General features: G+C 33.3%; 1 protein-coding gene across 1 annotated transcript in view; it reads left to right on the forward strand.

Moving 5' to 3' along the window:
• LOC118204481 (heparan-sulfate 6-O-sulfotransferase 2-like) overlaps positions 1–15,906 on the forward strand; it is a 30,222-nt gene extending 14,316 nt beyond the window's left edge. Inside the window, exon 2 of the mRNA XM_035376796.2 lies at positions 14,447–15,906. Coding sequence (XP_035232687.1) covers positions 14,447–15,128 — 682 coding nt within the window. The 3' untranslated portion in view covers positions 15,129–15,906. The remainder of the gene's footprint in view (positions 1–14,446) is intronic.
• Positions 15,907–17,056: the final 1,150 nt, after the last annotated feature.

The following is a 17,056-nucleotide window of genomic DNA, read 5'->3' on the forward strand; positions in this document are numbered from 1 at the left end:
GTCTTGGTTCGTGTGTATGAGCTGCAGGAGGAACTTAAAGTGTTTCTGACAAATGAGGGGTCAGATTACTCAAAGCAGCTTGCAAGTGATGAGTGGTGTGCAAGGCTGGCATACCTGGCAGATATATTTCATCATCTGAATGAATTGAACACCCGAATGCAAGGCCGAAATGAAAACCTGCTTACAAGTACAGATAAAATAAATGGATTCCGTTCAAAGGTGCAACTCTGGCATCAACACGTGGAAAGTGGCAATCTTGAAATGTTCACACTCACCATGCAATGGAAAGGTGTTCACACTGCTGCACTGTGTGAGATAATAGTTAAGCATTTAAAAACTCTTGAGGAGAAGTTGTCATTTTATTTCTCTTCAGTCTCCACTGAATGCCTTGACTGGGTTAGGGACCCTTATAGCTCAGCATCAGTTGTTGGAAAGGAAATGACTTTACAGGAGCAGGAGGAACTAATTGAAATGAGACAAAATCGTGGTTGCAAGCTAAGATTTGCTGATCTACCTTTGGACAGTTTTTGGTTGGATACTGCCAAGGAGTTCCCCCTTCTGGCAAACAAAGCTATTTTGACATTGCTCCCTTTTTCCACTACATATCTGTGTGAGATTAGCTTTCCAAGCATGATTGCTATGAAAACCAAATACAGAGAGAGACTGAGAACTGTTGACGAAGAGCTATGTTTGTGTCTTTCTTCGATTCCAGCCAGAATATCAGCTTTGTGTTCAGCCAAACAGGCCCAGGTTTCGCACTGAAAGTATTTTATAATTTTTCACTATTCTGTTTACTTAATATTTCATAATAAAGTAATTATAAAATACTTTCTTTGTGCTTATTTGATTCCTATTCAAGAGAATTACTTTATTGTAGTCAATATAGGCACAGAGTTAATTTTTTAACATTTTCTAATGGTGGTGTGCCTCATGATTTTTTTCCCCGCGACAAGTGTGCCTTGGCCAAAAAAAGGTTGGGAAACGCTGGTCTAGACGATATAACCAGACAACTCAATGCCTTGAGAAGAAATATCAGTGACAAGAAACTGACCTTAAAATGTTGGAACTGTGGAGCTGAAGGACACATACAGCGGAACTGCAGAACACCCCAGGGCACGAAAGTTAAGACCGCTCCTAGTAAGCAGCAAGGAAACTAATTAGTGGCCATCTCACTGGTCAGAGGTTGCCAGATAATGAAAAGCCCCAGTTTAAAGCGCTTCAGATTTCTGCAGTGAGAGACGGCAGTAATGGACTTTTCATAATAGGACATATTAATGGAGTTCCCTGCAATATGATTATAGATACAGGAGCCAACGTTACCATCATCCGAAAAGATTTGGAAAGCAAACTTATCTGGACGCCGCCCTGCGTTACCCTACAGACTGTGTCCGGTGAGAAGATCGACATCGACGGGAAGTTAAATGTGAACATCACATTTGGAAGTGCCGCCTACCATCACACGGCATATGTGGTGGATATTACAGATCCATTCATATTCGGACTGGACTTTTTAAGGAAATACAATTTTTCCTTGGACTTCAAAAACAACAAACTGCTTTCAGAATCTGAGGACAGGACTATCCATCCTCAAAAGGGATCCTCGCCTGGAAATGCCGACGTCTCATGTGAAAAACCCTACTCAGAAAGCTGCCGAAATCATACTAAGGTCAAGAAGAAATGCAAGACTGCCAGCTATTCTCAATCCCAGAAGATCTTTGGTCGAGACCTTCGTCTGTCTGGTAACTGCCTATTTGGTCACCCTACGGATGCGGCTTCATCGCCTGAGGAATGTATTCAAGATCTCCAGGCCCGCTTTGAAGTGATGCACAACTTTGCACGAGAGTGAGTCAACTTGGCGACGGAGATGAAGACCCGATACCATACAAAAGCTACTGAACATCAATTCCACGAAGGAGATAAGGTGTGGTTGTGGAATCCGACGCGACGGAAAGGACTTTGTCCAAAATTACAGTCACCTTGGAATGGCTCGTACACAGTCCTAAACAGGCTGAATGACGTTGTGGTTCGGATTCGAATTCTAAAATTAAAGTCGTTCATTACGACAGGTTAGCTCATTACTATGGCCATAGTATGTAGTGTAAATAATTTTAAATACAGTCAAAAGTCGTTAATTCGGACACCCATAATTCGGAATGATCTATAATCCGGACATCAAAGCTAAAAACTTTCTGCGCATGCTCCGCGTTGACACATGCGCATAGGCGTTTATGCGTGCGCGTAAGACCTCTTACGACTGCACATTTGCGTGTGCGCAAGCGCAGAATACGTTTTCACGTGCGCGTTTTATGTATAACGGACGGTGTAAGCTAAAATTATCTAATTATCTATTTCAGTTAATGTTGATGATTGCGTTGTTCCTTAATTTTCGAATTGGATCTGGCTTATTATTTTTTGCAGACTGTAAGAGCAATACTAAAAAAGTAAACTTGAACTTTCGATTATGTCAAATAGAATTTTTGATTCTGGAGCTCCCAAAGGATCGTACAAAACGAAAGTATGTTTCGATGTCCATCAAACAAAAAGTGGAATTGCTGCAAAAAATGGATAAAGACATGAAGAATGTGACAGAGAGGTTAGTGAAAACGAAAAAATTTCGATTGACAAGTTAGTCGATATTCTCGGCACAGCAATTAACGGGACTTGAACAGCGGAACTTTGTAAGTGAACAAAAAATTATGTCTGTTTATAGAATTAAAGAGAAAGTATTATCACATAAAACGAAACAACTTACATTAAAAGAAATGTTTAATAAAGTAAACAAATAAATATTAAGCTTTTTTTTGTAAATTTTGATACCCTTTAGATCATAATTGTTCTTTATTTCATAAATTACGGTTTCATATTTTTAATTTTAGAATTTCTGCATGCCATCTTACGCGATTTAAACTGATGATCTATAATTCGGAAAAATCGATAATCCGGAACCGCCGAAGTCCCGACGAGTCCGGATTAACGACTTTTGACTGTAGTGTAAAACCATGGTCCTTTTTGTTTCTAAATGTATATTTGATTTGATTTGTATTTAGTATTTGATAACATTTGATTTGTATTTAATATTTGATTGCATTTATTGTTCAGGTTTTTTTATTTATTTTTTTTTATTGTAATGTAATGCTTATTATTGCATTTATGCCTTAGTTGTAAGTTTGGCTTCCTGTCTAGGGATTATACTGCCCGGGACGTGCAGTCCTTGGGAAGGGGGCTGTGTGACGGATTTGTATTTAAATAGCTATTGTTAGTTGAATTATAAATTAAATTATTTTATTCCCCCTGCAGTGTTGTAGCGCATGATGAATATTAAAGAAAACCTAAGCCGGAAAATTAAAAATACAAGAGCACGTGCATTTAACATTTAACAAAGATATATCTCTTTTTGATTTCGAAAGAAAGTTCCAGAAAATTCTCGCATGCAATTTAAAATCTTATAAAAGGAGGAAATCTCAGAGTTCATTATTATTTTAGTTAGTTTGTTGTTCTTTTAAGAGTTTGTTTAGAGAACTGCTCTTGTTGACTAGCGAATTCGTGGATTAGCCTTCTTTAGCTATTTTGAATTAACTTCTGTTTAACGTTTGAGTAGTTAAAAGATAACTACTGTGAGATATTGTAATACTGCATAAATATCTGAGGAAATTTAAGCATTTTTGTTGTGATAATAATAAATTTTGTTCATTTGTTTATCGGACTTGTGCATTCATTTCATAACGAACCCATACGCATGCAACAGTTGAATGGATGAGACAGCATTGCTGTGAGAGTGTGTCATTCGTGGATCCAATGTAACTTATAAAATATTTTGGTCAAGCCAATATATTTTACAAGGAAATGGTTTTAAAATCTAAGAACATATATTTGACAAACCAAATTTAAAAATTAACCAGTATTGAACTGAAAAAGCTTCAGGGATTCTGAAGCAGCCCAAACAATTTTTAGATGGGTTCGAACTCATGAACAGTTGAAAGTTTTTTTTTAAACAAACTTATAATGCCAACAAAATAGTCTTTTCTGGTAGTGTGTTCCCCCTCACCCCTAAATACCTCAGCAACCTCTGCCAAAAAAACAAAAAAAAATATATTCCAAAGGAAAATTAACAATTTTTGCATGTATAAATGCTGAGGAAATTCGCAATTGTAAACTTTCCCTCCCTGTCATTTAAATAAAAAAAGCATAAATGACACAAATATTAAAGAATGATTGGTTTGAAAATTATTTTATACCCGAGGTTAAGCAACATTTGAAATTGATAGAGTCCTGATACAGACATTGCCCTGATTATAGGTAACTGTTTGGTTCATATTTACTGACATTTTTATTAAAAGTTAATGTCTCATAGTGCTTACTGCATGTACGAATATAAAGTACCCTTTTTAATATCTCTGCTAAATTTTTGAATAGTTGCAAGACCAAGTATTTTTTTTTTTAATATTTTGATATAAAATATAAGAGGACATATCTGCAGATTTTTTTTTAATTTTTGAATAATTTATGGTCAACTGTTATATTTCATGATAATGATGTTGATAGCCATGAATTTGGAGGTTTTTAGATATCACAAGCAAAAGGTAAAATTTTGTAATTGTGAAGAAATGTGGAGAAGTTATAGTAAATGAAGGTGATATAACAGAAGTCTTCCATTGTCATGACAATGTCTCAGTCATCAGTCAGTTAGTTGATGGATGGCAAAATTTGTTGTACGATTTTAAATCCAAATATCACTATCAACAGTGAAGAAAGTAACAAAAGGTTTTTGAGAATGAAAATTTTTCAGTTGATAGTTTAGTGGGAATTCTCCACACAGCAGATACAGGATTTGACTAGTGGAATTTTGTAACTGAACAAGAAATTATAGAGAAAGTATTTTCATAAAAAATTAAACAGTTTAAATGGCATACATCAAAAGAAATTTATAATAAAATTAAAAGATAAACTTTTTTGTAAATTTTGGTTCCATTAAGGTCACAAATTTCGTAATGAAACGTTTCATATTTTTAATTTTATAATTTCTGCATGTCATCTTGTTGGATGTAAAACTCATGATCTGAAATCCTGAAAATTCTGGACCTCAGACTTTGTACTGTATGCACTTTAGAAAACCAGTAGTTTCCTATTTAATATAAGATTGATATTTATTGGTTGAATAGAATTACTTCAATTGTAGATTTTTTGGGGGAATTTTTTTTTTTTTTTTTTTTTTTTTTTTTTTTTTTTTTTTTTTTTACTTTGTTGTAGGTTTATGGAATATTCTGATAATTATTTGTCATTTATGGATTGTAACATTTCTTAATGTAATGCTGATCGTGGTTTTGCTGAAATTCAGACTAATTTTGTAAATGCATTGTTAAAGGTCAACATTTATAGTAGAAGTTATATTTTGTGTGAAAGCAGTACTTAATTATTAAAATATATAATTACGGCTTAAAATAAATTTTTCCATTCCTCTTGATAAGAATGAAAATAATGATTAAATCATTTACAAGGTAGTTACCATACTGGACAATATGCAAAATTTCCAAAAATTCCAAATTAGTTAATTAGTGTGGTAAAAATTTTATCCTTCAAAAATTGTGAATTTGATTCCAGTGATTAATTGTGTGCTTTGTCATAATTTATTAATTAATCCAAACTGATCAGTGGAACACTTTGATGAAACATATTTTGTGTGCTTGTTTAATCTTGAATTCTAACTTCAGGTTCTTTATATACATCCAAAATTACATTTCTAAAGAATAAAAGGCTCTGTTAATAAGGATCAAAGGGTTAGAGTAGACTGAAGGATATCACTTGTATTATCACGAAGTTGTTGTTTCATTTATGGTAACCTGAGTAGTTGAATGTTCCGTAAATATACTTTTACCTAGAATTCGGTGCTCCTTTGACTTTTTAAGTGAAAATATATCAATGTGTACATGGACAAAGTCAAGGGAGTGCACAATGCGAAGTTTGTGAAATTCTCTGATTTTTTTCAAGTGAAAATAGGTTGATGTGCACATGGATAAAGTCAAGGGAGTGCACAATGCCTAGTTTGTGCAATTCTGTAATTTTGTTTAAGTGAAAATAGGTCTATGTGTACATGAATACTGAGTTTATGCAATTCTTTGAATTGTTATTTTGTCTTTGCAAAGCCAAAATAACAAGTTAAAGAATTGCACAAACTCGGTATCCATGTACCGCCAATTTTCACCAAGGGGTACCTGTAAATATACTTTTACCAATCAAATATTCTGTTATATTTAAAAATTTCACTTTCTCAGCAGAATTGATAAAAATCATGCTGAAGCTAAAATATTCCAAAAAAGAAAATGTAGTGTTTCGAGATGAAAGGCAAATGACTGAAAAGAATTTAAGTGTCCTTTGTTAGTTGACTTTCTGTTAGGGTGCACCTGCGTGAAAATGTTTGTGTAGACAACACAGTTGATTTTAACATGATATTTATAAGAACATCAGCACCTTTTAAAGTATTGATTTTTTTTTTTTTTTTTTTTTTTTTTTTTTTTTTTTTTTTTTGTAGAAAAGGGAGCCTTTGTATGCCTTAATTACTTGAGGAAGGAAAGTATAAAAAAGATATTATTTCTGTACTGACCACATTTATGTGATAAATTAGAAGTTTATGAACATGATTTATGAAAGGACAGAGCTTTGTGCATACAAGATGTTAGTCATAGTAGCACACTGAATACTTTTCATTCTTGAGAAACAAATTCTTTACTGAAATTGTACAGTATAATGCGCATTATTTGCACTCCCAACATTGATCACATTTATTTCTTCGCTGCATCTTTATAATGATTATTTTGATGGAGGAAAGAGTAGCAAAGTGGGAGAGAGGATATGACATGTCTAAGATGAAATCCCTGCTCAGAAGGATTTAGTTTTAGTTCAGATTTCTCTCTATTGGTTAAGTTTTGGTACCTAATGTGAAATTATGTTGAAAATTGAAGTGTTCTGTAAGTATGCATTATTGTTGTGTCTGTGATAAAGGCCAATAAAATAGTGCCATGGGCAAAGATGACAGCCCTGGCAATTTGCAAAATACATACTATTGTCATAGAGGTTTGATCTTAAACAAGACCCCGAATTTTTAGTAATTCAGCAAGGATGGTCAGACAATGAAAAATGTGTGCAGTTGTCAGTTCTGTGCCTGGGCAGATACCGCAGTTCCTGTAGGTTAGTGGTACTCAATCCTATTTGGTGCTGGGGCACACAAGGCAGTTTCAGAAAACGAAGAGGAAACCACATAACATATTCAGTCCCGGGTAATTTTCAGGCCATCCCTTGGTGATATTATCACGTTACTAGTTAACCCTAGCCCTTAATTAAAAAAAAAAAAAATGTAGCCTTATAAAGAAGGTCAGAAAATGAATCGAGATAGAAACAAAATATACATTTCATGCACAAAGTTTTTATTACTTAAAATATAGTCGTGTCTCTTCTGTTTATGGTGTTGCACTTAATGCGATTTTTAACACTGAATTTCATCCACCAACATATGTACGTTAGGTGCATATGCTGAGGTTCCCGCATGCAAGCAATTCTGAAGATGTAAATCTGTGAGGCTGTATCTTTATCCAATTCTTTGAGCAAGTCAAAGAATTGGATAAAGATACATAATGCTCATGGTTGAAAATAGTTATTCGCAGACACCAAAACAAGATTTGATTTTACTGCAACACTTCTTAATAATGGAAACCTGTTCTTTTCAACAAGTTTCCAGAAGTCTACATTTGTGGCATGTGTTTGCAGGATAATATCATTCTTTGGTTCGACTATTTCCAGCTTGAGTTTTTCCACTTCTGTGGCAATAATTCTTGAAATTGCTATAGCGGTTTCAGTTCCTTCATGGTGAATGGGTTAACAAAAAAAGCTCACCACTGGCCCCAGGCAACTGAAATCTTGAAATCGCTTTTCAAATTGGTCCAGAAGCATCTCGAGATAGCCGGAAAATTGCAAGGACATGAAATTGTCGTAATTTGCTTTTTTTTTTTTTTTTTTTTTTTTTTTTTCATGTTTAGGAAAAGAACCAGGGACTTTGAACTTATTTGAGATATCCATAATGTCAATTTGGCTTTATAAGCTTTCACGGATCTTATCATTTAAGCCAGCTCCTTGTCTTTACCCTGAAGATCCAGGTTTAAAATGTTGAGTTCTTCAGTGATATCAGCAAGGAAAGCCAGCTTAAGTTGCCACAAAGAGTCACTTAGTTTTTCAATGTGTTTGCTGAATTTGTCAGGGTTAGATTGCATGAACTCTTTATCTGCTCGATTAGAGATAAAAGCCTCGATAGAACTTTACCTCTGCTGAGCCATCGGACTTTTGCATGCAAGATCAGGTCAACTGTTTTATCTTCGGAGTCTTCCAGCAGTGCTTTAAAAAGCCGGTGTTGCAAAGGAGCTATACGAATAGAATTGATAATTGATGTGACAACATTCATGACGTGTTCAAATGGAAGTACCTTTGCGCATAACACTTCTTGATGAATGATGCAGTGATAAGACATAAAATTTGGAAAATACTCGTCTTTCTTGCACAAAGTGACAAAGCCATTGATTCTTCCTATCATGGCAGGTGCTCTGTCTAATGTAATTGCCGATAGCTTTTTAAGTGGCAAGCCAAAAGTCCTTAAATAACATTCTTATAATAACAGCTAACTGTGAAGTGTCGAAAATATCCATGGACTCATCAAATTGGAGAGAAAACCATTCACATGTTTCCAAGTCTCTCTTCAGTTGAGATTGCATGTCATCAGCAATTGCTTCTATTCTGCTTAAGACAGTGCTGTCTGATAATTGAAGGTCCTGAATCGCATTGATGATTTCACGCATGTTAGAGAATCCGTCAAAGAAGTTTTCGGCACCTGCAAGAAATGCTTCCTGCAGTAACTCACTGTCTTGAAATGGTTTTTTTCTTCTTTGCAAGTGAGCAATTTTAAATGAAGCTGTTGTTGCATTTTTGGACTTTGAAACTGGCCTAACAAATACTGATTGCTGTGCTGAAAGCTTCAATTTCAGTTAACATACTTTCTTCTTCCTAATTTCCAAGCCCTCCGGATAATTCGTTGCAAATGTCCCATGATTCATCTGAAAGTGACATTCCACATTATGTTTTTTGGCCAATGCTATGGAAGCACCATACAGCAAACATACGCACTTCCCTTTCACATCAGCAAAGCAATAAGTTTCTACCCAGCTGGAATTGTAATTGTATATCTTCTGCATTTTGCTGGGCCCACTCATCGTGCTGCAGCGGTTAAAAAAAAAAAATCACTAAACCCTGATGCAGAATGAGGATGCCAAACACGACTGCGTGCTGTACTAACACTAAATACAAAAAGCTCAAAGAAGACTAGTGAAGAACGCAAGTCAAAAGTTGCCCTTTGCACCTTATTTAATACAATGCAAATTCTTTAATCCGGAATGATCTATAATCCAGACCTCAAAGCTACAAACTTTCTGCATACCTTTACGCAGGTGCATATATGTTTATGCATGTGCATAATACGTTTACGCATCCGCATTTAATGTATAATGGATGGTATAAGCTAGGCTAAAATTATCTAATTATCTATTTCAGTTAATGTTTCAGATTGTGTTGTTCCTAAATCTTCTAATTGGATCCGGCTTATTATTTTTTGCAGACTTAGAGCAATTTTATAAAAAAGTAAGCTTAAACTTATGTCAGAAAGACTTTCCGATTCTGGAGCTCCCAAAGGATCTACAAAGCGAAATTATGTTTCGGTGTCCATCAAATAAAAAGTGGAATTGCTGCAAAAAATGGATAAAGGCATGAAGAAAGTGACAGAGAGGTTAGTGAAAACGAAAAAATTTCGATTGACAAGTTAGTCGGTATTCTCGGCACAGCAATTACAGGACTTGAACAGTTGTGTAACTGAACAAGAAATTATGTCTGTTTATAGAATTAAAGAGAAAGTATGAGCACAAAAAACAAAGCAACTTAAACAACTTACATTGAAAGAAATGTTTAAGAAAGTAAACAAATAAATATTATGCCTTTTTTTTGTTTGTTTTTTTGTTTTTGTAAATTTTGATACTTTTGAGATCATAATTGCTCTTTATTTCAGAAATTATGGTTTCATATTTTTAATTTTATAATTTCTGCATGCCATCTTACCAGATTTAATTGATGATCTATAATCTGGAAAAACCCCTAATCCGGAATCGCCGAAGTACCGACGAGTCCAGATTAAAGACTTTGTACTGTACTTAATATAATTGTGTCATACAGTCGAGTCAAACTTCAACTCTGACCTGCAATTCCCTCCACTTTTGTCAGTTCTTTTTGGTGTGATGAACCGTGTAATATCGTGCCTACAATCTTAAAACTTTATCATTCTATTAACCCGCGACGATACCCGTTGGGCCTGTGAGGCCCAGTCATTACAAAAACATACTACAGAAATTACTTCTTTTGGTGAAATTTTTCGAGCTTCTCAGTAACTGCTTTCAAGGTCATGTGTGTATCATTCACAGGCATTTCCGAAATTTATCTCTCCCTCTTTTTTCAGAAATTGGGTAGGCAGGCCCGAGGCGCGTGTTCGCATTGTCATTTTAAACCAGACAGAGGGGATAAAAAGAATAGAGTTAAGACACACCATCACTCATCATGTTTCTGATTCCTCCCCCCGCCGAACCCGCTGCAACCCAAAGACTTGCAGCAAAAAAAAAAAAAAAAAAAAAAATTTTACGGAAGCTTGGTGGGCACTATGCAAGGTCACTTTGGGCACCAGGTTGAGTACCCTGGCTGTAGGTTTTCCTACCCTCTTTGTCAATTTTCAAATTGTCAAACTTAACGCGGGAATCATACGTGCATAGAGAGCAAAATCAGCATCGGTATTATATCGATGCATTAAATGGAATTCTGCTAATTTGCGCTTCATATTTTTCCCAAGGTGGAACAAGAACCCTTGAATTTCTGCATTTGGAAATTTGCTTGAAAAGGTGCTAATTAAGGCAATTTCAAAATCTAAAGAAATTATTTTCGGCTTAAAAAGTGGCCAATTGTCTGAAATCATTTCAATCATGCATGTATATGTTTTTTCCGCCTTGTCGGGTGAGAGGGCATAAATGATTGGCAGTACAAAACCTCCACATTCGGCCATAATAACAAAAACATGGTTTCCTACCCTCTTTGTCAATTTTCAGTCCCCTGTAATCGCAAGTTCTAAGTCTGACAATGGGTTTAGTTGTAGGTCAATCTGTAACCCCTAGAGAGTATGAAGCAGGTCATTTCGACGCCGGAGCAGTTCGATGCCATAATTTTTCTTATTTTTATTTCTTTTTAGAATAAATATGAATTAATATAAATAAGTAATATGACTGATTTTTATTTATTGAATTAGCGATCGTTTGCATGCATATTTGAAATAAATATATGTGTGAAAGTGTTCTAGATTTTTGTTTGTGTCCCAGATTAGTAAAAAGCTCCCTCGCCAAAGTCAAGGCCCCGGAACATGAGGGAGGTTGTTTTTTTTTTTTTTTTTTTTTTTTTTTTTTTTTTTTTTTTTTTTTTTTTTGTTGTTGTTGTTGTTTATTTATTTCACAAATCAGCATCAAAAAGGCAAAATACAGAAATGGTAATTAAACATATGGTTACAAAGAAGTTATATTGCAGACAAATATAATTACAGATAAATAAGATTACACATAAATAAGATTACATCAGAGAACTATTATTATACAAATCCATTGCAAAATTATGCGCCACACCTTTCAGGTATTCCTTTATTTCTCGATTTTCAAAATCTTCAACTATTACTTTAATTCTCATATCAGCTCGCAGATACCTATTCCGCTTGTGCGGCGGTTCATCTCCATGTACAAATTGTTCATAACATTTATCAATTGATTTTTGAACACACCTGAGACTATCTATGAATTCTCATAATGTGGGGTGGGAAACACCAAATTCGGACTGTAGACGCTTGTACGCTGCTTCTGCGAAATTGTTGGTGCGTCCTTCGTTATTTAAGGTTTTAGCATAACAGGACCACATTCTGGTTTAAAAGTAGGATGACAGCGACGATTATTTCTCTGAATCCTTCCAACGTAATAATCTTCAAAGTAATCTAAAGTTGGGGTTAACTCTTTAGGTAAATACTCACTCAAAATTTCTAAAACATTTTCAAGTTTTCCAGAAGGCACAAAACTTAATGCAGGAATCATACGTGCATAGAGAGCAAAATCAGCATCAGTATTATATCGATGCATTAAATGGAATTCTACTTATTTGCGCTTCATATTTTTCCCAAGGTGGAACAAGCACCCTTGAATTTCTGCATTTGAAAATTTGCTTGAAAAGGTGTTAATTAAGGCAATTTCAAAATCTAAAGAAATTATTTTCGGCTTAAAAAGTGGCCAATTGTCTGAAATCATTTCAATCATGCGTGTATATGTTTTTTCCGCCTTGTTGGGTAAGAGGGCATAAATGATTGGCAGTACAAAACGTCCACATTCGGCCATAATAACAAAAACATGGGAAAAAAGATTTGGTGCTAGACTAAAAGTTCCATCAACGTAAATTTTTGTTACACAGTGAATCCAATCGCTGACACTGTCTTTTCCTAAAATTAAAAGTCGGTCTTGATCACCCAATCCCGAATCGCTGATAACAAAATTTTCGTTATTTTTTCCGTAATATTTGTAATTTTCTGGCAGTTCAATGAAACCCCTGTCAATTGGTTGAAACGGGGCTGCATTTATGTCTTTTCTACGTTGTTTAATAACTAATCTTACAGCTTCTCTACTTGGAAACTGTCCTAATGCTTCAACAGACAGCTCTTGCGTTTCTTCAATGCGAATTACTGTGGGAGTTTCTTGTGTTTCAACAGTCTTTTGCTTTATTGATGTTAAAGTGTGGACAACTTCCATGCGTGTTGCATTTTCTTCATGAACATAATTGCGAACAAGTTTTAAAAATTCGGTCGTAACTGCATCAATGTAAATTCTTCATTTACATTTATTGTTTTTGGAAAATTCAACTTCACAATGCCACAATTTTTTTGCACCATTTTCTATATATTTATCGAAACAGTATAAATATCCATCGTGCTCATACTTTTTTTTACCTTAGTCATATATTTTTCGCTTCCAGACATTTCTACGGCTGCAAGTGCTAACATTGAATTAAAAAATGTCGACTGGTGTCCAAATAGATTATGGGCTCTATAGAGAAGATAAGAAATGCGCATGTGTTGTTAATCGGCAATAGATAACTACAACTCTGAAGCGATTTCATAACCTCCCCCTAATCTGACACATACAGGTATCAGTACTCTGACATACACGAGTCGGTCCACGGGAAGGGGCAGTTAACAATAGCTTCATACTCAGAGTGAGGGATTATATACATAAGATGACAAATGTTTACTTACAATTCAGGCATGCAATATCGTCAAGCACATTTCCAATTCTGGAGTATGTTTTAGCAGGGAAAATGAATTCTGTGTCTTTCTCAAAAAAAAATCTTTTATAATATATATTATATCAGGCATATTGCATTTATTTGAATGATGATGCAAACTTATTCTAAAAACAAATAAAAATACAAAAAGTATGGCGTCGAAACGACCTCGTATCGAATTGACCTGTACCGAGAGAGTACGTCTTCAGGTGGCGGATAGGCTAATGCCTCCACTGGTTTTTCTTTGGGATTATTCCACCTTTCAAGTCATTATCTAATGAAATAGATTTGATTAAAAAATGAAATATGCATCTAAAATTTAGAATCATGATAACTTTCAGGTATCATGTTTCAATGAAAATATCCATTTTGACCATTCCCAAACCCATTCGGACAATTTTTTGTCACATGACTTTTGTATGTATGGACAGAATAAAGGAGTCTTTTTTTCTGAAATGGATTCAAAACGGAATTTTTCAGGACATCTGTTTATATGTACGTATATATCTCACGTAACGACTCAAAAATGATTAGCTGTAGAATGTTGAAATTTTGCATATGGGACTGATATTACATCTAGTTTTGCACCTCCTTTTTTTATTGCAATCTGCTGTACCAAACATGTATATAAATGTTATCAGTTTATTATTGTAAATATCTAACAATGTTTAATACCAGGGTATTGTTGCAGCAAAAATTGTGTGTAATTTAATAGGCCATACAAGGAGGTGATGTGGTATCCACATCAGATTTTTTTCTTTAAAATCTTTTACGATTGTCACCTTGGCACTTTAATATTAGGAGTATTTTTGCTGTTCTCAGAATAAATCTGAAGTGAATGTAGGTCTAACATATACACAACCTTTATAATCTGAAATGTAAATTCATTAATGAATATTTAGTTTTTCTTTTTAAAGTGTGTTTTGTTGGAAAATGTCTGATTAAAAATTATGTGCAAGTATGAAATTTTATGATTATTTACTACTGTTCTAATAAAATTATATTTTCCTTTCAGATATTTTTTCATAACGGTTTTAAGGGATCCTGTAAAAAGATTTTTAAGTGAATTTTGGCATGTAAGACAGGGGCAAAGTTGGTCATCTTCCAGACATTGGTGTAGTGGTGTTGAAGCTACAGAAAATGAACTTCCTTCTTGTTTTAATCAAGATGATCTCAGTCAACTGACTCTTGACGAGTTCATGAAATGTAGTCACAATCTGGCTACCAACAGGCAAGCTAGGATGCTTTCTGATCTTTCTTTAGTTGGATGTTATAACTCAACACTTTCAAAAGAAGATCGAGATCTCATCATTTTAACGAGTGCAAAAAATAACCTGCATAAAATGTCATTTTTTGGTCTCTCAGAATTTCCTAAAGTTTCTCAGTATATGTTTGAACTGACATTTGGGTTAAATTTTAAAGCCAAAAATTCATTACCTCATGATTCTGTCATTAGATCAGCTAGAAAAGAATTATTCAAAGAAATCAGTGCCAAGGATATTGAAGCCATCAAGCATATGAATTATCTGGACATAGAACTTTACCATTATGCTAAAGAACTTCTTTTCTTTAGGTTTGAAAAATTAAAGCAAATTGATCCTTCTTTTAAAAATAATTTTGAAGATCTGAATGATGATAATTTATTTACAGAAAATTGGGCTGAAAAGGAAGATTTTATTGATAATCTTTTAGACTAATTTGTACCACAGTTTTGAAAGGAAGTGTTACTGGATTTAATGATTCAGTAATGTTGTCCCATCCCATAAATTGCAGTGCCATATTACTTAAAATGTTTGTATTTGTATGAATTTAGACAATTATTTGTTAGCAAATGAGAGCTGAAAAAAATATTTATTATTTGCATTTATATACAAAACAAATGTGTATATGTAGAGATTTAGCTATTTTAATTATGGCAAAGCATGTGAGGATTACCTCTATTTAGAAGTATCTCCGTGCAGAATTAGCTAATGGAAGATAGCTGATATTTATAATATAAATGGGAGCAGCTAATGTTAGTTGGAAGTTATAAAATACTTCTAATTTTGTGTATGTCTAATAATTTACACTGCTTGTCAAAATTAAAGGCTATTGAGAGAAGTAAAACTAAATTCTTATTTATTGAAAAATAATGAAAAAGCTATTAAGGCAAAAACATTATGTAACATAAATCACCATTTTTTCCAGTTGATTAATCTCAAAATATTGAATTTAAAATCAAATTTATGGAAATTTCAAAATGATAGGATTCAGGTGGTTTTCATAAAAAACTTTTATCCTCTTTGTCTTGAACTCATTTTTAAAATGTGTTTGTGGGATTTGCCTGCAGAGGAAAAAAAAACTGCTCCAAAATTTCTGAAGTTCTTTAATATTCTGCCATATTTTTTCAATAGAGTTGTTTTTTTTTAATCAATTATTAAAATTATTATAAAATTTCCACTGGAACAAAAGAAATAAAATCCCATGTGCAAGTAAGTTTGTGGTGTGATTTTTCAAGATAAATATCTAATTTAAATGTAAAATATGTACGTGGTAAGTAATTTTTGTTGCAATTACAAGTCATTCTTTTTATTCTGTAAAAAATCGCAAAAATGTGCTGAGAAGGTTGCTCTAATACATAAGTACCAAAAAGTCTATGGTGTACAAATATATGGTACTACATTCTATCAAGACATATAACATAATCCAATATATGCAAAAAAAATTAAATCCCATAAAAACATTTCTTTTAAATTTCAAGCATATTGTTAATTAAGAATATGTTATGTTAAGAATAGTTAGAAGATAAACTATCATAAATAAGAATGATTCAAACTGCATTGAGAGGGTTGCTGTAACACATAAATGCCAAAACGTCTGTGGTGTACAAATATATGGTACTAAATTCTATAAAGACAATCTTATAAACATAATCCCTTTGAGGGGGATTAAATCCCATAAAAACATTTCTTTTAAATTTCAAGCATATTGTTAATTAAGAATATGTTAAGATTAGTTAGAACATAAACTATCATAAATAAGAATGTTTTTATTACTTAATTGAAACAGCAAAAAAATTATTTATGTTAAACTATTAACAAAAAAACAATAGAAGGTTAATATTTTATTTTAAATCAGTTTATATTTCAGTTTCTTTTCAAATTTTAAGCATATTCTTATGATTTTTTGCACATTAATTAATAATTTTATCTGCATCATATTTTGATAAGAATTTTTCCCTTGTTCAGGTTTTTTATCAAGATAACATTTTTAGAAAAGTAAAAAAAATAGTTAGTCAAAAAACATAAAGTATAATTAAAATTTTTAATAATAAAAAATAAAATCTGAAAGGTTTCAAATTTTAAATTATGCCCAAAGGGGCCTTTTTTATCATTTTGTGTGTTGCCTTTATTTATTAAATATCATGTTCTTTGTTTTTAAACCATAAAATTCAATTCCACAGCAATATTATGAAATAATTTTAAAATGTGCATAACTTTAGAATTTCCAATACACAATCTCATGCGCTGGACATAATTTTTTCCCCATATAGTATTGCCATTGCTCACTTTAAAATCATTAAGTTTATTAATTAAAAATTCGTTAAAATGTTAAAAATATGAAATCGATAATAAAACAAATTCCA

Source organism: Stegodyphus dumicola, chromosome 5 (genome assembly GCF_044657685.1).
Source record: "Stegodyphus dumicola isolate Sdum_Otavi_A_Nest chromosome 5, ASM4465768v1".
Lineage (NCBI taxonomy): Eukaryota > Metazoa > Arthropoda > Arachnida > Araneae > Eresidae > Stegodyphus > Stegodyphus dumicola.